The sequence below is a fragment of the Kogia breviceps genome, chromosome 15 (genome assembly GCF_026419965.1).
Source record: "Kogia breviceps isolate mKogBre1 chromosome 15, mKogBre1 haplotype 1, whole genome shotgun sequence".
Classification (NCBI taxonomy): domain Eukaryota; kingdom Metazoa; phylum Chordata; class Mammalia; order Artiodactyla; family Physeteridae; genus Kogia; species Kogia breviceps.
The window spans coordinates 20739227-20761511 of NC_081324.1; the positions used below are offsets into that span (position 1 = coordinate 20739227).

A 22285-nucleotide genomic window follows, 5' to 3' on the forward strand; every position below is an offset into this window, starting at 1 on the left:
CTTCAAAATGATAGCTTAGTATTTGGAGGAAACAAATTCCAATCCTCTGGCAAAATAAGATGACTGTTTGCATTTCTGAATATAAGTAGACTACAAACATAAAATGGGAGATAGTTTTCTAAGTCAGTTACAAATAATCAAGATTTATATGAAAACACAACTGTAAATCCAAGTCATATCATTAACAAGAATCTCTTAACCCAAGTAATATTTTTATACCTCTAATGATCATTTACTTTTATGAAAGGTTAAAGACCAATGAGGGTAACCAGTCAGTCTGCAGTTCATATGCCCTCCCAGAAGGAGAAAGAAGGGTCCCGAAGTTTGCTGGTCCAGAGAAAGCTCTTCAAGTTTCCACGACAAACTTTACTTCAGAGTTTTGCTAAGTGACAATTAAGAGATGTTGTGTTCTGATATCATCAAAGAACAAAATCAAAACCATGAGTATCATCCAAGTACTTTCCAGTGCAGTCACTATTTTACTCCAGGAAGGAATATCAACCCCAAAGTATTGGTACTAAGAGCTTTAAACAGGCACATAAAACCTTACATGTTTGCACAGAGCTCATCTGGATGTGGGAAAGCAAGACCTTGGATGAGAAACAGGTCAGATAGTCACAGAGCATGCAGACATGCATCCCACACAGGAAAAGAGGCCTTTTTCATGGGGTTTCTCTCTTCCCAGTTGCTGCAGGGTATTTAAGAAATCTTCAAGAGTACTGCCATTCTCTATTTCTTATAAAACTTCATTCATTAAGCCCTTAGTAAGTCTCAGCACTTCTTGATTATCTTCACAGCAACCTTATAAGGCAGGCCCATTTTAAGAACAGGAAAGTAGGCCCAGAACATTTCCACAGAGAGCCCAAGTTTACAGAACTAGTGAATAGATAGAGATAGGATCCAAATCTGTCTGGCTCTGAAGCTCGTGCATCTGGCTACCATGCTATGCCATATAACTAACCAGGTTCTAAAGAGTTTGCCCACCTAGAGAAGTTGAGAAGATATAACATGATCTGTCTTCATGAAGTCATTGACCAGTGGAGGAGTTGTGTGTATGTCTGTGTGTGTGTGTGTGTATTTTATAAGGACATAGTGTGACATGTTCCATGCTATAATGGGGGGAAGCCCAGTTTAGTGTGAATACAAGGAGGACGGAGACTTTCCTAAGCCTGAGGGACCAGGTCAAGATTCCTAAAGATGGACTGCATGAATCCAGTCGCATTAAAAAAAAAAAAAAAAAAAGTGCAAGAGGGGGCATAATGGATGAGAAAGGAAGGCGTACAGAATAAAGTATGCAAAGCCATGAGTACCAGAATATGCGTGTTGAGGAAACTGCTATAAAAACGGAAGGGAAGAGTGTTGACAGGCTTGTAGACTGGGCTAAAGGCACAGGCAGTGGCCAGACTCTGAAGGGTCTTTAGGCCCCTGGAAAGAGTTTCCGTTTTTCTGTGGTGCACTGATATAACCAAATGCCATTTTGGACCTAAAAGAGGCCCCAACCCCAAGTCATTTTCATGAAATGACACCTACTAGAAGACTCCTTTCACACAAAGCAGGAGAGACACCTATCAGCACAGGGAAATCCTAGGACTCAGATGAGATGTATTCTTCTATAATGCTGTATAGAAGAGTCTCTATTTTTTGGTTTTTTTTAAGTGAGGCAAACACTTGTAACTGTTAATTAACAGTGTTAAGTCACCACTACTCATTGGAGTAAACAACAGAGTTCAGTGATATTTACAAGCTAAGGAGAAGCCAGTTCCATTTGCTCAGTCAGTGGCAGTAAAACAAATGCTAACCTCTGATGTTTAGGTCCAGATTAACAGAATGTTCTGGAATCTACAGTATCTATTAAAATGCTGATACTCTTTGACTCAGAGATTACATTGCTAGGTACACATCCTAGAGAATTTGTCAAAAATATGCACAAAAGAGTATCCACTAAATACAAGACTATTCATAAGGGCACTACTAACAAAAGTGAAAAAAATAGAAACAAACCAAATATCTATCAATATACAAATGGTAAACCAAAAAATACTATGGAGAATTAAAAAATATGAGGCTGATCTGTTAAGAACAAATATAGAAAAATGTTAAGCTATATCATTAAGTGAAAAAACAAGTGACAGACTATTTAAAGGATAATCAGATAATCTTGTTTATGTTCAAAACAAACAATGCAGACAGACAGTAGGTTAGTGGTTGCCAGGGTCTGAGGGGAGAGGGGAATGGAAATGATAAAAATATTCTAGGGTTAGAAAGTAGCGATGAATATACTAATAATGAGTGAATTACATACTTTCAAAGGGTTAATTTTATGGTATGTGAACTATTTCTTAATGAAAACAAAAAAATCCCACATCTATACAATATGTATGTGTTTGGGGTAAGGAGGATTAAAGGGGACATTTACTTTATCTGCAACTACATCTTCCAAACCAAGGCACCTCCTGAACTGACACTCAACTGGAAATAACCTTAAAGAAATAGCCACACGGTCGCTCATAAAGTACCCAATGCACTGTGGGACCAAAAGGATGCCCCTGGAAACAATGCTTAGATCAAAGAAACACTAATTATTTTTTACGTCATGTTCCAGCCTTCGGAGAAATTTTCTCTTTGAGAGAGGAACCACAAAAATTCAATCCAGTAAAATCAACCAGCACTGAAACTTAATGTTGAAGATATATAGACTTCACTAATCTTTAAAACATTTTCTTAAATAGATTCCTAGTTGGTGAAATGTTCCAGGTAAAAAAAATCTCAGCAAATGAAACCTCATGAACACTAGTAAAGTTACAATAAAAAGGATAAATATATTTTTTATAAAATAAAAGTTGTAGCAATGTGTATAACAGAACAATAAATTAGAGGAATTATAAATCAAAGAGATTTTATGACTGTGCTGTTCATCAAGAGATTTAAAACTATTTTTAAAGAAGACAACAACAGCAAAAAACAAGAAACAGGCCCCAAATGGGGTCTCTTGTGCTAAGCCACACACATTTAACAAGTCAGTCTGAATTAGTTGGTCAGCACTAGTAAGAAAATCTGCCTAAAAGACCCCAACTTCCTCCAAAGGAAGACACCTTTGCCTGAAACAATCCACTCTTTGCTAGAAATTTCCTTTTTCCTCTGCTTCTGCCTATAAAGCCTTTTATTTTGTTCAGCTCCTTGGAGCTCCTATCTGCTAGATGGAATGTTGCTTGATTCATGAATCATTTAGTAAAACCAATTAGACCTTTAAATTTACTCAGCGGAATTTTGTTTTCTAACAGGACATAGAGGCTTAGCTAAGAAGATTCATCTAAATGGCAGGGTGTATGTGCATGCTCTGTATTTATGTCTAAATATCTCTGGGTAACCTAGGTTAGAATGTAGACAGTGTAAATTCAATTGTTTAAAGATCCTGATGGGAGATGATAGAATACAGTCTCTTACACACACACATCCCCTACCTGTACCAGTATCTACTGATTTATTTACATGCAATCACGCTGACCTGAGCTCCCTAGATTCCGAGTTAGGCATACAACCGTCGTACTTCATCATCCTCTAGAAGTTAGAGCAGCTCTTTTGGGTTCCTACACCTAATTCCAATGCGTGTGTGTGAAGGTGATTTCCCACACCACCAGCATTCCTCTGGACATCAATGGGTGTCCTTACAATTCAACTCGATTCTGACACCTGCCTGGAGACAGCATCAGATTCCACAGGTTAAGGGTTCAGTCCTACAAGACTGTCTCCCTGTCCGTTCCACTTCAGATGCCAGTCACGAGCCCAGGTTGTTACCTGTGCTTCTGACCAACTGGCTATAAACCAGAGGTTCCTAATGACCTCCTCCGTGGGCTCAATTAATTTGCTAGAGTGGTTCACAGAACTTAGAGAAACATTTTACTTACTAGATCACCAGCTTATTATAAAAGGACATAACTCAGAAACAGCCATATGGAAGAGATGCACATGGCAAGGTGTGTGGAACCCATGAGACCAAAGGCACCATTAGCCCAGCACCTCCACCTGTTCACCAGCCTAGATTCTCTTGGAACCTTCTCCTTTGGGATTTTTATGGAGGCTTCATTACATAGGCAGGATTGATTAAATCATGGACATCAGTGATCGATTCAACCTCCAGACCGGCTCTCCTACCAGAGCCCATGGGGGGAAGACTGAAAGTTCCAGCCTTCTCATCACTGGCAGGGTTGGTTCCCCTGGCAACGAGCCCCTATCGTTAGATGGGGTTCAGAAGTCACCTCATTCATATAACAAAAGACACCTTTATCACTCTAGTCACTTAGGAAATTCAGAAGGCTTCAGAAACTCTGTGCCATTCATGGGATAACGACCAAATACAAATTTCTCCTTATGAATCACAATATCACAGCCCCACAGCTCTATATGGCCCAGTCGGAGCAGGTGCCTCTGTACCTGAGTGGCATTTGGAGACAAGTCCCAGTTAAGGACCTCTCTGAATTATGTGTTGCTTCTCACAAAAAAAGGGCTGCTTCTCAGATGCTTTGGGAAGTTTTCCCAATCTGCCTTTCAGTTTAAAACACTCTGACCTCTGGGACTAAGGCAATAGGTTTTGTCTTTTAATAGAAAGTCTCCAAAGAACTTTCAGCTGTAGCTCTGAGAGTGGCAGCTTTGAAGATACTATATTATATTGTACTATTTTAGTATGTGTGTGCATATGTATATGTGTATATATGTGTGTGTGTGTGTATATATATATATTCCCAGTATATTGTGAATTGAGTAGATATATTTGGGTTTTGGGATTTACTGTGATTATTTATTTGCTATCAAAAATATTTATCATTGTTTTATTGTTGTTGTTACCTGCTAAACTCATAATTCAAGGTCCAAAATAAGTTATTTGCTACACTAAGAATATGTGGCTCCTTCTTATATTACAATGGCTACCTAGTCACTAGAAATCAACTTACTGACTTATTCTAATTCTCATCTCTACCGAATAATAGACATATTTAACAATTATAGGACAAATGACCAGTGGATTAGACTGCTTATTATAGAATATATAGATATAGCTTATAAATATAAAAGTAGACTATTAAAAAGCAATACCTTCTTAAAGGGAGATGTTTTCACTAATGGTATTCAGTACTCTCATCTCTAAATATGGATCCTGACAAGAAAAGTTTAAGATAATTTAGGGACTATATACACTGAGATCTTCCATGATTTCTTCTAACTAACTTAGTTTCTAGAACATTCCTAAGTTTGAATATTTCCTTACTTTGTAGAAAAACTTGTATCTAGTATAAATATCTTAAGCTGTAGATCTTTACTAAATTTAAATAATAAATTTTAGCATGGACATAAAGAACACAATAGAAAAAATATCAGTACCAGTGTTAGGTTCATAAAAGTAAAATGCTCTATTAAATTTATTATCCGTCATAATTTTATCAGAGATTTACAGTTATACCACCTGATCTATCTACTTTACTTCCTCTGATTTAAGTCTTTGTTAGCCTGACATTTATTAAACCCCCCCGCAAAAAAAAAAATCTCTTGTATTCCAAGGGGGTCTTCTAGAATTCAAGAGTTTTTGGTTAAAATACTACCACTGTATTATTTTACTATTAGTATTACTAAATACCATTACTATTTTAGATATTACCCCTTCATTTTTATTACAGCACCAGCAAAAATCACACTGTAGCCAGCTTAACAGTTGAATAAAAGAACAGTGCTCTTCAGATACTGAATTTTAGAATGAATAATTAGCTATTTCCACTGTCATATGAATTAGAATTCATAACAAAGAAAAGGCAGTGAAAGGTTGGAAGATTCTTAAAAGTTATTTTGTTGATGTTTCTACTATAAAAAGCCCTGTCAAGTTTTCTTTTGTAATTTTTATAATGTAGAAGATGTCTTTCTACTCTGCATATTTTATTCAGGAATATATTTCTATTTTAATTTTACTGCAGAGTTAATTGACTTAGGAAGGAGGCAACTAAAAACCTACTCTTTAAAATGCCATTATTAAGTTGAGGGTGTGGGAGTGTGTGGGTAAGTAGGCACTGGGCAATATTGGTGATTATCCCAGTTTTATTTGGCAATAAAACTAAAAGAAAATGATAAGATTAGCACACATACAACAATTACTTATAACACCACAATCCTTCCTTAAATTTCCTTTTTTTCTCATGTTTTAACCACAAAACCAAAGAACACTTAGCTAAATGAAGATAATTAAGACCATTAAGAATTAGGGAGTCAGAATGGATTTTACTGCTCACCGTCTGAAAATAAACAATATCCCTCTCAGTATAAAATGTAAAACTTTGCTCTGTAACAGAACCTTCCCCAAAATAGAATTCTGAGAGCATTCAAGGACACTGGGATACATTTTCCAAACTGCTTCACTGGATGAACTTGACCTTCTAGGCAAGACTCTTATATTTGTTCTAGAGGAAAGGATTGCTATTTCCTTTCTATAACATTTGAGTGGCCCGAGGCAATGTAGTTTATTCTCCCTTCTCTTAAGACAAGCTCCTTTTTCTGTTTCCTTTTAAGTAAAAACGTAAAGGTCAGGTTATCATTTCACAAAATGCTCCATTCTGCTGAAGCAATTCTAGCTTCTCTCACCATAATATGCTTTCACTAATTATTTCATAACTCATTTAAATTGGAGGCATTCTGGAAGGGAATTCATTGAAACTACTTCAAGTAACTAATTATTTCTTTTTTAAACTCAGGGGAATTTTAATTATAATGCCTGTGTTATTTAAAAGCTGAGTGCTACAATTTGCATCTTGAAACATCTATTGTAATAAGGAAGTAAAAAAATATGCTCCTGAATGAAATAACAACACAAGTAAATGTAATTTAGTTGGCCTTTTATTTTCTTGATTTTCAAGAAAAAAATGCAAATTCGACCTGAATTATAAAACCACCTACAAAGATAAAAGATAACCAAAATCTTGCCTCTAGAAAGACTATTTATAAGCTTATTTTTAAAATCACATGTTCTCCACATTTCAGGAGAGATTGATCTTGTGTCATTATTTAATGCATAGCTGTGCTAGCAAAATCTTCTCTTAGAAGAAAACATCCAAATCATAGTGTTTCCCCATGTTGGGAAGGAAAAATCTTTCCTTTACCCTTCTAGGTTCTTCTGACTGGTCTAAGAATTAAACTGACATAAGACAGATTAACAGAATACCACATTTAATTTCATACGTACAGGAATCCCACATACATGAGAGTGTAAGAGAACCCACATATGTGAGAGGTTCAAAGACAGAAAACCAAAATGAGGTATATATGCCATCCTGAGCTAAGGAGTGGGATACAGGCCGAGGCTTCCCGGGACAGGAAGGTCATTCACAGGACAATATGAAGAAGAGCAGACATTTAGTAATTAGATATTTGTCCTGTCATATAGATGGAGCCACTAAGATAAAACGTATCTCTGGCAATAACTCTTTTTCTGGGAAAAATCCCCAATTTAAATTCTTCTAGGTTATTAAGGGACAGACAGTAGTTTCTCTTGAGCCCATAGGATCTCCATTGCTTTTAGCGCAAAATAACCCACATAACCAAAGTAGCACATCTTGGGGAGGCCTCTTCTGAACCCCTATACCCATAAGAAGTTGATATTTTCAAGGCAATAAATGGATAAAAGAAATCTACTATTATCTTCCCCTTAGTTTATATTTTGGAGAGTTTCACTGATTAAAAATAAATGACTAAGTGGGAAACTATTCGCAGTATCCTTAAACCTAGTCCTTAGACTGAGAAGCAAAATGATAAGGGAATAAGTGTGTGCCAGAGTTAGACAATCTGAGTTCTAGTCTCTGCCTGTAGAAAGCCACTACCTCTTTTCAGTTTCTTCTCTGTCATTTTGGGTATCTATATCACAGGGCTTTTTTGAGCATCATGAGATAATGTGTATGAATATACTGTGCAAAGAGCAAAGGACTATAAAGAAAGCAAGTCAATGGTTTTAATATTCAAGACATAAATGCTTAACATTAACAACAACAAAGAGAATCTACCTGGGCACAAATGCTCTATAATGTATCCTGCAGTCAGTGTTGCTTCACATGAGGGAGGAGAGGCTGGCCGCTTTCCATCCCCAAGAGTGTGAATACAGCAGAGGAAGCACTTAGGTTCCAACTGGGCTTCTAAGAGCCCTGCAGGAGAAGTAGATGGGCAAGTAGTCATGTGGGTAGGTGGGTGTGCTGGATGGTGGATGCGTGGTGGTGGTGTAATCAGGGAAAATGAATAAGATGACTCCTTCATGATTATTCGGAGGAGCTCTGTAGTGATCTGGTTTTCTTACACATCAGCATTATTTAAACTCCCAATCTAGACCAACTAACTCCTGTGGACCCAGTACAGGTGAATCTTTTTCAGTTGGAAGGGCATCAAGGAGGCTTGGTTGAGGAGATTGCCCGGCATCTTTTTTTCCAAAATGACAGCGGTTATTGCTTGATCTAGACCCAGTACAAATTGTATTGGCTCCACTGACAAAATAGATCAACTTTTGAAAAATGAATTTTGTAGTTAAACTGATTTTGGCACTGCTGGCCAACACACTGCAGAGATTCAACCATTTGAAAACTCAATTCAATCTTGCCAGTTTGTAATTATGGATTGCAAAGACAGAGATCTGATCTAGGACGATAATATTGATGGCTCAGGATTTGCAGCCTATATTTATCTCCTTCCTACCCCCCCCAGATTTTTTGTACCACCATATGGGAATATTGAACGTTGTCATTTCCTAGTAGTAATAATTGTAATAACACAATAACCATTATTAAGTCTATTAATACTACTGCTGCTATCGAATAAGAATCTACTCGGCACTATGGCTTTACATCCTAGATGTTATTTGAAAGCCAGCACAGCCTTAGGCGGTAGATTATTATTATGTCTGTTTTACGGAACAGAATACAGGCTCAGATAGCTGGTGACATCTGGAAGAGGGAAGACGTGCTTGGCCAGATGCAAACTCATCTTGATGTTATAGGAAGAAATAAGGAACTGACACATGCCTTTTATTTTTTTCAAGTAGCACATGAATATTCCAGCACAGTCCACCTTCTAATGGTTAATTAATTTGTAGACTACTGAGATATAAATCAAATTATTCCAACTCTGCCCATCAAGAGTAGGGACACACATAGGTAAATTTAACTAATCACATCAAGGTCATTGGTACAACAAATATCTACTGAAAAACTACTAAACATGTCGGATGATGTTCTAGGTACTGAGTGGAAAGGGTGGCAGGAGAAGTTATATAAACAAAGTCTGGCTCTGCTTCTCTCTTCAAGCTGTTCTCCATCTAGAAATGCTAAACAGAGGTACACAATGCAGAGAAATACTGCACCATTTTAGGTTACAGCTAATTGGATACAAATACAATTCCCAAGTTTCAGCCAGTACTGGCCAAGTTGCTTTCAAATAGAGATTTAATAGCCCAGGTGTTCCTTATTGATACAACTCCCAATTCCCAGAAATACTGACAGTCGGTAGCCCGTTACACTGAGATTTTCAACAAGATGTTGAGTGGGCTGGTAGCCCCTCATTTCTCTTTCCTACTCTCTCTCCCTCTCCAGCTAAGCATGTACTCAGAGCTTAAAGAGCACTTGAGAAGTTCTTAGAAAATAGAATGAACGGTGTATGGCAAGATCATTGCATGAAATAAGCTGATTGATTAAGGACCGATTTCACTTGCCACATTTCTTTTTATCAAGACACTTTGAGAAAGCAAAAATGGAAGAGGAGCATTCTATTAAATGGGCTCTACACAGCACCTGAGGGTAGAGAACAGATTTTTTTTTTTTTTCTCATCCAAAGAAAACCTGCCTGTTCCCTTTTAGGAGTGACTGGTTTACTGACTGCTAATGCTTTAAAAATGAGATTAAAGCAGGCCCGTGGTCTTTATTACAGGGAAGATACATGCCCCTTGTGCATTCCAGTGGTTTGGCAATCTTAACCTCAGCAGACATAACATTGACATATGCTGTGTTGCCAAACAGCAAGGTAAGTGTTTAAAAGGCTGTGAATAAGCCTCATTGCCTTGAAATGATACAATCTAATATTAAATTGTAACTCAGTGACTGACTGTGCCAGCCTATCCTTGTACAGAATACGAAAGTCAAAAGAAGAAGCCACTTTATTTTGACATCTCACAGGGAAGGGATCAGTCTTCATCTCACCATTGAAACAGAGCCTGTAAAAGTGAATCTAGATCACAGGAAACAGAAACCACAACTTCTCAGGATATTTTCTTTTTTTTTTTTTTTTCCCAGTACGCGGGCCTCTCACTGTTGTGGCCTCTCCCATTGCGGAGCACAGGCTCCGTGGCCACGGCTCACGGGCCCAGCCGCTCCGCGGCATGTGGGATCTTCCCGGACTGGGGCACGAACCCGCGTCCCCTGCATTGGCAGGCGGACTCTCAACCACTGCACCACCAGGGAAGCCCTCAGGATATTTTCATTAACAGCACACATATGTGTGTGCCTTTTGGAACAGGCATCAAAGTAACAGCCTGATTCACTCAAATCAGCAGAGCTACGTTGTATTGTGGGCAACTGACGGATGGGATGTGAGCGTTCAGAAATTCTCAAATGTGGGAAATCAAACCGTACCCTTTCTGCTTCATTTGGAGCATTCCAGGAAAGCAGATTTTACCTTAACCCTCAACACTTGCTCCACTTTTCTTTTTTAATCAATCATCATTAACATAGACTTTCAGTTCTCTCTACACTTTACGCTCATCAATCAAATTTCAGACACCCATCACTCAGAGATCCCCGGTGGCTGATAGCCTTGCTTTTCCTGATCAGGATGCCACCTCACGTGTGTCCTGAGTGAAGGAGACGCTCTGCACCCATGCTTCAGTCTAGCGTTGCTAGAGAAGGTGGAGGGTTCCACTAGGTAGGTTGACCAACTATTCTAGTTTCACGTGGGACTGAGGGGCTCTCAGGACCAGTACTTCCAAGTGTTAAAAGCAGGTCAGTCCAGGTTAAACCAAGATGGCTGACCACTGTATCGCCAGGACATCTTTGCTCCAGAAGAGTCTGGTTTAACTGAAATATGAAAGAGAGTCCTTAGTGGGGAAACGAAGCCATGAAAGAGTGGCAGGAAGTTGAATTTATGGACTGATTGCTTATCTATGAGATCTAATTTTTTATATCATAATCTGACAAAATCCTTTTTTTCAGATTTCAACTTTATCGCATCTTCACTAGAAGAGTACAAGGGGGTGGGTGGTCCTGCCTGATTGTCCTAGTATATGTCATTGCTGAAAACGAGTCCTCATTCTAATCAGTCTTCCTGTATATAGACTACATGGACCCTGGGAAAGGAAACCCATATCAAATGACTACATTATGGCCTATTCATTCAAGTGAATAGAACTGAAGATTAAGTTTGAAAGGAGCCCTTCAAACCTGTTTACCTACCTGAAGGCCTAAATTTATTTCAGGTTGAATCCATTTGCCTTGTTTTGTGTCCAATATCAAAATTAAACAACAAAAAAAAAAATGAAAAAACAAAGTCAAAGCCCAACTTTTAGCTGAATCATTACAGAAATTAGTAAAATTTAATTCTTCTTCCTACATGTCTAACTCTGAAAAGAAATAATCATGAGCTACCCTCTAACCAAAATAAGTGGGGCAAAAAGAGCAATATCCATGGATTCCAGAACATTCAGTACTGTTTCTTTCAGGGTCTGCACCACTTCAAAATATATATAAAAAGAAAAACTTTTCATCTTATTATTCGGTTATTGAGTCAATATATTACCAAGCATGAAGATATTTGGAAGCACTATTCAAATTTTTATTTTTCATTTAGAGATTTATATGTTGTAGCCAATAAAATCCACTGCTCTAAAGGCAAAAAAACCACAAACAAACCCAAACAAATAAACAAGCACACACACACACACACACACACACACACACACACACACACAAACTGCAAATTTTCAATATTAGTGAGGCTGTAAAATGGAATTAATTAGGAAATTATTTTTCTAATATTTTTCTATTAATGAAAACTCCTTCCTTACACATAAGTAGTGGATCAACTTGAACCAAGTTTTGTTTTGGAAAATCTCATAATGTTATGTTAATTGTTGAGATTGTTCTATTGTTTTCCAAGCTAATTTAGACAAAAGGTCAATCAAGACTATGAGGAAATAAACATACATGCTTTTACATTTTTTCCTTTTTCTTAAAAATATACTTTTTTTTACAAATATTAGTGTTTTTTTTTAAATCTCAAAAAGAAAAAAAAAAAGAAAAAGGAGTAGAAGAAGAGATGGAGAAGGAAGAGGAGGAAAAGGAAAAAATCCACTTACCTGCCACTGCGACTTTTGCTGTCCGACTAATAATTGACCCAGAATCTCCTAAAGATGCCTCACATTGGTAGAGTCCTTCATCTGGCTTATGGTGCCTGGAGTGAAGTATGTTTTGTATCAACAGAGAGCCATTTGGAAGTTGCTGCTTCCTTTCGTCCATCCCCAAGGCAAGGTGGATGCCATCTTTCTTCCACTTGATAACTGGAGCTCCTCGGTCAGACTCTGCAGAGCAGTTCAGGAGGACGTTTCCTCCCCGCATCGTGACGGCATCAGAAGGTTCCGACAGGAAGCGCAGTGATGTGAAAGACTTAATCTGGAAACCTGGAACATGAAAGTACAGGGAAATATGTTCACTTATTCAAATAGATCTCAGGAGTCAATCCCTTGCCTTTTCTTCACAAAACTTTTTCAAAACACCTGGGACCTTTGAATAATGTCCAAGGCTAAATGAAACCTAAAATCAAGGATGTCGTGTTAAAGAAGTGAAAAAGTGTGCAATTGAGGTAACCACAATTAAGGAAACTATTGGTCCCAAAAGTAATAATATACAAAATTAAGAATTTATAAAAATCTAGGCATGGCCACCATCACATATCAATCAACACTTGAAAATTTAGATAGAGTAGACTAATATTTTCCAAAGTAGCCATGGTGGGACTTCCCTGGTGGCACAGTGGTTAAGAATCCACCCGCCAATGCAGGGGACACGGGTTCAAGCCCTGGTCCGGGAATATCCCACATGCCGCGGAGCAACTAAGCCTGTGAGCCACAACTACTGAGCCTGCGCTCCAGAGCCCATGAGACATGACTACTAAGCCCGCATGCCACAACTGCTGAAGCCCGTTCGCCTAGAGCCTGTGCTCTGCAAGAAGAGAACCACCACAATGAGAAGGCTATGGACCGCAACAAAGAGTAGCCCCGGATTGCCGCAACTAGAGAAAGCCCGTGCACAGCAACAAAGACTCAACGCAGCCAAAAATAAATAAATACATTTTCAAATAAATAAATAAAATAAAGTTGCCATGGTTAGTAGTGGGGTAGCTAAGATTTAGGGTGCTATTTCTACTCTGCATTCTGAGTTTAGTATACAATAATTTTTTTTTTAAAATCCACTCGGAGACAGTATTTCATTAACAACAATAACAAAAAACCAGCTCCAAACTGGGTGGGACAGTTATTTAGAACAAAGCTCAGGTGGGTTTTAAATAGGTAAGAGATGCCACTTACAGAAGCAAGTCAATAAAGCTACCACCTAAAGTCACAAACCCCTGATGTGTCTCAATTTCCATCCAAATGCTGCTCACGAGCCAGGAAGTCTAGGTGAATGTTATAGTTGGATTTTTTTTCATAAACATCTATGAACATAAGAAATCAACAGAAAGAATAGAAGGTCGTTTAAGAATCTGGAGGAGGTAAAACACCTACAATTAGTTTAAGTACATTCTTTTCAGGGCTGGCAGCACAGCATTTGGTAGAATATTTGGTTGTTGAATCAAAGACTTTGATGACGTCTCAGGAGGTCATGGGGCTCACCCTTTGCTCAGACAGGTGTATACCTAAATCACTCAAGTTCAATTACTTTCAATTTCATTTTCAATGATCTCTGGGGCTAGGGATTCTACAATATCCCTTGCTTTCAATATTGAATCACTGTTAGAGTCTTAACTGAATTTTCTTGCTTCCATTTAATCCCATTTTTCTCCTGAATCACCCTGTGTAACAGTATAGAGGAGAGGAACACATCTTTGTAAGAGCCCCTTGTTCTTTTGAGGCAGCATTTAATTTCTTTAAAAATACTCCCTCCCCTAAGTTATGTTTTAGCTTCAATCTTCCAGGATAACAATCTCAACTTCATTAGCTTCCTTAATTTTTCTGTGATGGGAACAATTTTTGTTATACTTGGTGAAAATGTTCCAGTTTTCTATTATTTAAAAGGCAGGCATCTAAATTGCTTATAATCAGTATTCTTATAATAAAGGATTGACCCATACTAGCACCAATGGACAGACTTATTTCTAGCTTTGTATACTCCATTTTCAAGATAAAGCTGAACAGCTTCTCACTGTTTCTCCATGGTGTTATCTGCCATGTTCCCACAAAACCAATTTTACTAAACCTTATATTCAAAATAAGTCTGTTACTTTATTGTTTTTGTTGAAATTTGCCCATCATTCATTGTCATACACTCATTTCATCCAACTAGGTCATTTACCCAAAGAAAGCAGCTGGAAGTTTGCTCAAATTATTATAAATTGTAAAATAACAGTGAGCATCGTGTCTACCGTAAATTATAATGGGAAAAATCCCAAAAGATACAGCCTCACCCTCTCATTGTCCAATAAGGCCATCCTCCCCTCGGATTGTTTTGGTGTAGCCAATCTAATTATTACTGCCCACTCCTCTAGTGGAAAGTACATCGCATCAGAAGTCTGCATAGTTAGCCCTTGGTCCTGGCTTTACTATTTAAAGATCTGTGACTCAAACAAGCCTTTTAAATCTTCAGAAGCTCAGCTTCTTCTGTGAAATGAGGGTTTTGAACTTGATGATCTTTAAATTAAATATCCAGGGCTTCCCTGGTGGCGCAGTGGTTGGCAGTCCGCCTGCCGATGCAGGGGACGCGGGTTCGTGCCCCGGTCCGGGAGGATCCCGCGTGCCGCAGAGCGGCTGGGCCCGTGGGCCGTGGCCGCTGGGCCTGCGCGTCCGGAGCCTGCGCTCCGCAGCGGGAGAGGCCACAACAGTGAGAGGCCCGCGTACCGAAAAAAAAAAAAAAATTCAATATCCAGTTTGGGAACTTTCAGAATTAGGATGGTTGAAAACATCCATCAAATGAATGCTGCTCTAAGCTCACTGAGCTGCTAACAGTGAACAGCTAGCTAGAGATAACACCAAGGATGAGAAAGTAGAAAGAAGTTCTAATGTCCTTAAATGGCAAGATATTTCACTAGAGTAATACCTGCAATTTCCATACAAGTAGGATTAATAAGGCAGAAATAAATTTAGAATTCAAGACCAGGCAACTATATTTAAAAAGTATTGATTGCTTTTTTGTTCTTCCTGGGGCCTATATGTTAAACAACAACCTCGTGTTGAACACCTTATTTATGTCACAGAACACATAGTGTATTTCACACAGCTGTTTATGACAGCATGTTAATGAGCATAGGTGCCCATTATCACAAATAAATAATCTACTTAATCTGAAACAAGGAGGTTATGACAGTTTTCAGCACTGTGAGTACATAAGTTGGGGAAGTTAAATAAAGATTAACTTTTCTTCAATACAATTACCCTTGCAGTTTACTGGCAATTTGAGCTTTTGTGCTCCTTTTCACAATTATATTTTGAACATATGAGTCTGGAATAAAGGTGTCCCGCTGCTTGAAGTAACTTGCGTTAGTTACTTCATTTCTAGAAAAGATGGGCATGGACCCAAGCGAATATAATCTGTTGAGAAACAAGAGGTGTGTCTCCAATGGTCCTGGTTTCAAAGTTTTAGCTCATGGTAGGTGCAAGCTGCCTCCACCCCCTTGGAGAGTATACACAGGCCTAAGAATTGTCTCACTGATAATTACCCTGACTTCAATCTAGGCTATCCTCCTCCCTCTTCTCTTAGAGTACTAGTTCCCCTTGGAGGGATGTGCCTACCAGTGTATCATATCTAATAACATAATTTTTATCAAATTGTTTCATCTAAAATTCAATGTGAAATCAACTACACTGATTTAATATAGGAGCAGAGAAAGATGATAAAACTAAAGAGAGCAAAGAAGTACAAATAACCTTTGGAACTTGTAGCTCAAAAAATTGTGGCTGGAATTTGGGCAGAGTTCGATGAGGATGCAGATGGCCTAGGAAAATGGGTGGAAGATTTCATCAGAAAGCAATTGAAGAATGCTTTGGAAGAGTCAAAATGAAACGACCTACTTTCCAATTTTACAGAAGATCTTACATTAGAATAACAACGGTGAGAATTTCATCCAGAAGAAAGCCAACAGGAGAAGTTTTCACTTCGTTTTTGGTTTGGTTTTTTCTTTAAGATGCCCAGGGTCATTCTGTTGAACCCTCAAATAGTAGCATTTCCCAGTCTTGCTTCACAGAAGAAGCAATCCTTTTGGCCTGCTATGAAATTACATAAGGTAATTATATTTAGAGAAGTGTACTTGAGAATACCAAAATCCCATCCAGTTATACATTTGTATGAGTGAGTCTGATAACCAGAGTTCATGATAAAAATAAGTGAGTCTCAGCCTTCTCTCTCTCTCCAAATTTTGTCTTGGGAAGATTCCCAAATCCTCTTTGTCTAGGATTTAGGCCAAGAGCCATATATGCATTTAACTAACTGGTATTGTTTCTTATCTGCGTTGGTCCAAGAAAAGTAGAGTATCATATTGTCCTTAGACATTATTCTTTTTCTTCTTCTTCTTCTGAAAGATGGTAGTTCATAAGCAGATACGAACACAGCAAAACCTTTAATGTTTTCCTAATGAAAATATAGAGGAAGGCCTACTCTTAAGAGGTGACCCAAAGGAGAAATATTAACATCTATTTGCTTTAGTTTTGTCAAACATAAATAAGCATAGGAGAAACACTCCTAGGGATACTCCAGATTTATATTAATTGAGCACCTAGAGATAGAGAAGATCCTCAGTGTGTTTTAGAAACTCACCAAAATGATCAAGCAAATTGTAAAAATGTTTCTGTAAGGTTAAGTCCCTTTGTGCTTGCTCTCCTTGTCATATTCTTGTTAATTTCAAAGACCAGTCACAGAGGCAGGCTAACTTAGAATGGATTTTTAAGGTATGACATTTCATCTACAATATTAAACATTGTTACGTGTGAAAAATAATTCCCTATGAAGTCAGAAACTCCTTTCCAAGTCCAATGTTTTAGAGCTTCTGCTTAAAGCAATAAAAGCTAAAAATGAAATTTATGAAAAGTAGCATGAATGTAAAAAGAAACTCCTAAAAGATTTTAAGATTAGAAAATGTCATACAAATCCCCATAGAACTTACTGTGCATAATTTTGTCTCTTTCAAATGATGAAAACTTTTACTTTGGGACGCTTGGAGAGTCTGTGGATCCCCAAATTATTATTTGGGGATTATTATTTATTATTATCTTTTCTTAGAAATATATTCTACTGCATCTGTTTCTCTTGTGTTAAGATAAAGAAAGAGACCTCCATTGAAAGAAATTAAAACTATTCTATGGGTGATGGAATATAATCCATTTTCAATTAATCAAACATCACTTACATGTGCAGCTGACACTCTAGAATCAGCCCTAGCTAAAGCTTATAATGTCTGTGAGGCTATGTGATGGAGGAGGGGATTTAAAACACAAAACAAAAACCCATGAATTAACAGGTCCCCTAATTAAATGTGAACATTACTTGGTTTAGGATATCAGAATATAAATCTGACACAGTGGTTCTTAAACTAAGGTCCCCAGACCTGGAAAAGCAACACCACCTGGGAACCTGTTACAAATGCACAATATCAGTCTACACCCCAGACACACCCAATTGGTCAGCAACAATGGGGCAGAGTCCCACAGTGTGTGCTTGAATTAGCCTTCCAGGAAATTCTCACAATCACTAAAGGTTGAGAACTGCTTCTCCAAAACTTCCAGTTGGGGAAGTTTGGAGATCCCTACGGCTTGGGGATCCTTGTGTTTTCTGAACTATCTTGTTATAATGTTCCATATTTGATGAATTTGTGCAATATGGTCAAGTCTAAGTAGAAAGATGAAGTTACCAGAATGATCCAGGAAGGCGGATAACTGAATACCATTTCAACATATATTTTATTAATATTTGTTGTATAGTTCTCTTTGAGAGGCTGAAAAAAAAAGTAGGGAAACGGCCAAGAAAGAGGGCTATTTGTGACAACACCTCATCTTTCCTTTGTTACCAGCACTCTGGACACCAAATGGCCATACTGGATTAAGGAAAAAAAAAACAATCTATAGTCAATTGAACATTTAGAATGTTCTTTGGAATATTCTCGGTTGTTCACACAAGGAGCTGTCAAAAGATTTCTTTTAATCAGCTGCAATAGCTATAATCCTCTCGCAAAAGAAGTTTTGGAAAATATAGTATTCTTTATCAGATTACATTTCTTTCATTACCTTTTAGCTCCACAGTATAATTATAGCATTTAAAAACACTGGAACTCTAAACACTTGCCTGGGTGACCTGCCCCTCAGAGTAGTTTAGTCTCCAGATGGGCGAAACCATATTAGCACTCATTCTGCTAGAGCCCGGAGGTATACTTTATATGCTTCATATTAATGCAAAACATTAACTTCAGCCAGCCCAGAGTGAGAAAGTGTATCTCACCAAAGCCAGCACCAATGACCACGGCAGTTTCTGTGAAGTATCAGTGCTTTTTTTTCGACTATAAGAGACATGGTAAAAATACTTGTCAGAAGATGTGGTCATATCTTTAAAGGACTGTGTGCATTCCAGCCCTTCAGAGAGACTATGTTCAAGCCATTCAACTTCAAGTTTTTATTACTAACAAATGGAAATTAGAAATGAATGAGGTTTTATGGCATTTATTCCTGAATTTCAATAAGGCAAAGACTTAACAGGAAGAAACACGAGTGCATTTTACTACGGGAATTTATTAAGTATCATTAAAAGGTAGGGAAGCAATGGATGAAATGAAAAATTTTAAAGGACAGTTCAAGTTTCTCCCCCATTAGCTTCTCTAGATTTAGCAAATAAAAATTAAAGATATCAGTTACACTTGAATTTCAGATAAATAACAAATAACATTTTAGTACATACGTGCTTAAGACAACAAATGCTTATATTAAATAAATATTGCATAGGACATACTTATGCTAAAACATTTTTTGTTATTTATTCAAATTTCAAACTTAACTGGGCATACTGTATTTTATCTGGCAATTTTATCCCCCATGAAATTATTTCCTTGAGGCCATGGCAAAAGTAAGCAAATAGCGTATGAATTCATACTACCCTTCTCAGTTCTGACGTATCTACCAAGAGTGAACTCTTGGAAAATTACCATGATTGAATCAGGAAAAGTGATTTTAGTGTCAGGACGCTTGCTGACTTAGTCCAATACCACCAAATATACAGGTAGAAAGGTTGCTGAATCTGTTTTGTTCTTAACACAGTGTTCCTTCTTTTTCTCTTCCCTTTATAAGACAGGGAGCAAAATTCAGAAATATAAATACAGGATGTGAAGTTCAAGAAGCAATGGTCCCACACAGAGGCTCCCCATCAGACATTCTGAGCACGTGGCATCTTCCACAAAGCAGTGGAGGCTTTGCAGAGAGATCTGAGGTTTTTATAGGGCAAGAAGTGTGTACCCCAGGCAACTGTCTTGAGTGTCCGCTGGCTAAATCCAATGGTAAAGAAAAATGATAAGGGCCAAGGCAGAGTGGGGCAGTAGCTTTCTCATCTCTTTGCTGCTTCAAGAGCTGAATCTCTAAACCACAGCTTGATTTTGCTGTGTGATACTGGGCAAATTGTAATGGATTATTTTTCAGCTCAACAGGTAACACAGTCTGACTTCTAGGTTATCATTCCCTAGGCCTCATGCAAAATTAACACTTAAAAGAGAACCTTTGGGGCTTCCCTGGTGGCGCAGTGGTTGAGAATCCGCCTGCCGATGCAGGGGACACGGGTTCGTGCCCCGGTCCGGGAGGATCCCACATGCCGCGGAGCAGCTGGGCCCGTGAGCCATGGCCGCTGAGCCTGCGCGTCCGGAGCCTGTGCTCCGCAACGGGAGAGGCCACGACAGTGAGAGGCCCGCGTACCACAAAAAAAAAAAAAAAAGAGAAACTTTGATGTGCTGCTTAATCTGCCCTGGGTTCGAACCTTAACCCCTGCCTCATTTTGGTAAAACGTAAGCTGGCTTTCTCCTCCCTTGTGTTTTTCATCAGTAGCGGGATGGACTGCTTTTTATAAATGCACAACTGTCAACTGGAACACTGAGAAAGGTTTTTCAGGGTATTTAGAAAAAGTACCAGGTAATGGGTATCTAGTGCATAGGAATCTCTCCATCCAGGTGGCAGTGCAAAGTGGACAAGCATTGGAATGCCAGGTATTGTTAAGAGACCAATCAACTTTCAGAACCTTAATATTAATCAAGGTGCCCATATTTACTATACACAGATAAGAACATATAAACATAAAACCAAATGTCGTCATAATACTCGCTCATAATCCTGCTTCACCTGGTGATAGCCACTGTTGAAATTTATATGCATTTCCTTCTAAGAAAGTATTCTTTTTTTTTTTTTTTTTTTTGCGGTACGCGGGCCTCTCACTGTTGTGGCCTCTCCCGTTGCAGAGCACAGGCCCCGGACGCGCAGGCTCAGCGGCCACGGCTCACGGGCCCAGCCGCTCCGCGGCATGTGGGATCCTCCCGGACCGGGGCACGAACCCGTGTCCCCTGCATCGGCAGGCGGACTCTCAACCACTGTGCCACCAGGGAAGCCCCATTTTTTGATTCATAGTAATTTGTCGTTTTATCCACATGTTTGTAATAATATGAGAGACAGAGAGACAGAGAGAGACAGAGGTTATATTCTGATCTCTCTTCCTCTTCTTATAAGGACTCTAATCCCATCATGAGGCCCCCAACTACACCCAAAGGTTCCATCTCTAAATATATGCCAGGAGTTAGGGCTTCAACATAAGAATTTGCCAGGGGGGGAGAGGTGGGAGGGGCACAAATATCCAATCCATAGCAGGTGAAGAATAGGTATCTAGGGGAAGAAATCTGCAGGGAGACAAGGCCAAGAGGTCACAGGGAGATGTACAAGACCTGGTAGACAAGCAAAAGAAATTTGCTTTAACACTGACAAAGATGGAAACCAAGTAGAGAGTTTTCAAGACAGTGACAAGGTCCAACTTATGTTATAAAAACAGTAGTTTTGAATAGGGAAAGACACTCCCACCCCCCAGCCAGGACACTGGAGACACTTTGGGCTGTAACAACTGGGAAGGGTGCTACTTGCATGTAGTGGGAAGCGACCAGGGTTGCTGCTACCCATCCTACAATGCACAGAACAACCCTTCAGAGGAGAGAGTTATCCAGTCCAAAATGTCAATTGTGCTAAGGTTGAGAAATCTTCTTTTAAAAGAATCATCCGGTTGCTGTTTTGAGAATAGGGGTCACTGGAAGAAGAAGGGAAACCAGTTGGGAGGCCAGTGCCATAGTCCAGGTGAGAGATGATGTGACTTGATAAGAAATGGTCTGATTCAGGATCCATTTTTAAAGGTAGAGTCAGTGGGGTTGCTGAGGGATTAGATATGGATTGTTGAAAAAAGAAAAGAGTCCAGGATGAGTCCAAGTAGATCAATAGAGCAATTTACATAATTTATATGCAAAAAAGGCACACTTGCAAAACAAAGCTCTCAGCACAAGGGGTCAGGAGACCTGAGTACTTTGTCTAACTCTGTCACTCACTAGCCCCTCTGAGTGTGGGCTACACCCCTGGGGAGTCGATGTCCTCAACAAAGAAACAAGGAGTTGGACTGCATAACTTCTAGGGGTCTTCAGCTCTCACGTTGTAAGTCTCTGAGTTCACACATATTAACTTTGCTACTTACAAAAATTACCCTCTAATTTAGGAGAAAATTTGTTATACGAAGAGATTTGCTATAATCATGCTGTGATCAGTTTATTACAGACTTATGAGAGCACAAAGAGGTGCAGGTACTGAAGGTGCCAAGAGACCAACAACCCACCTTCATTATCCATAAAATAGAGAGAAAGTCTAATCTTTTCTCTTGAAAATAAAATACTGCAGAGGCCACTCTGCCAGCAAAGCACAGGCTGTTTTATAATGATTCATGAGAAATGAAGTATTCAGCTTGTGGAAACTGCTGAATATGTGAAGGATTAATTCCATAAAGGTCTGACAGGTCCAGGGAAAGCCTTG

The 22285-nt window shown here is 38.7% G+C and overlaps 1 protein-coding gene across 3 annotated transcripts in view; it reads right to left on the minus strand.

The window, feature by feature from the left end:
- Positions 1-22285, minus strand: part of DCC (DCC netrin 1 receptor) — a 1166577-nt gene that overhangs the window by 754797 nt on the left and 389495 nt on the right. For all 3 annotated transcript variants that reach the window (XM_067014926.1, XM_067014925.1, XM_067014924.1), the window contains exon 2: positions 12359-12679. In XM_067014926.1, coding sequence (XP_066871027.1) covers positions 12359-12679 — 321 coding nt within the window. The remainder of the gene's footprint in view (positions 1-12358; positions 12680-22285) is intronic.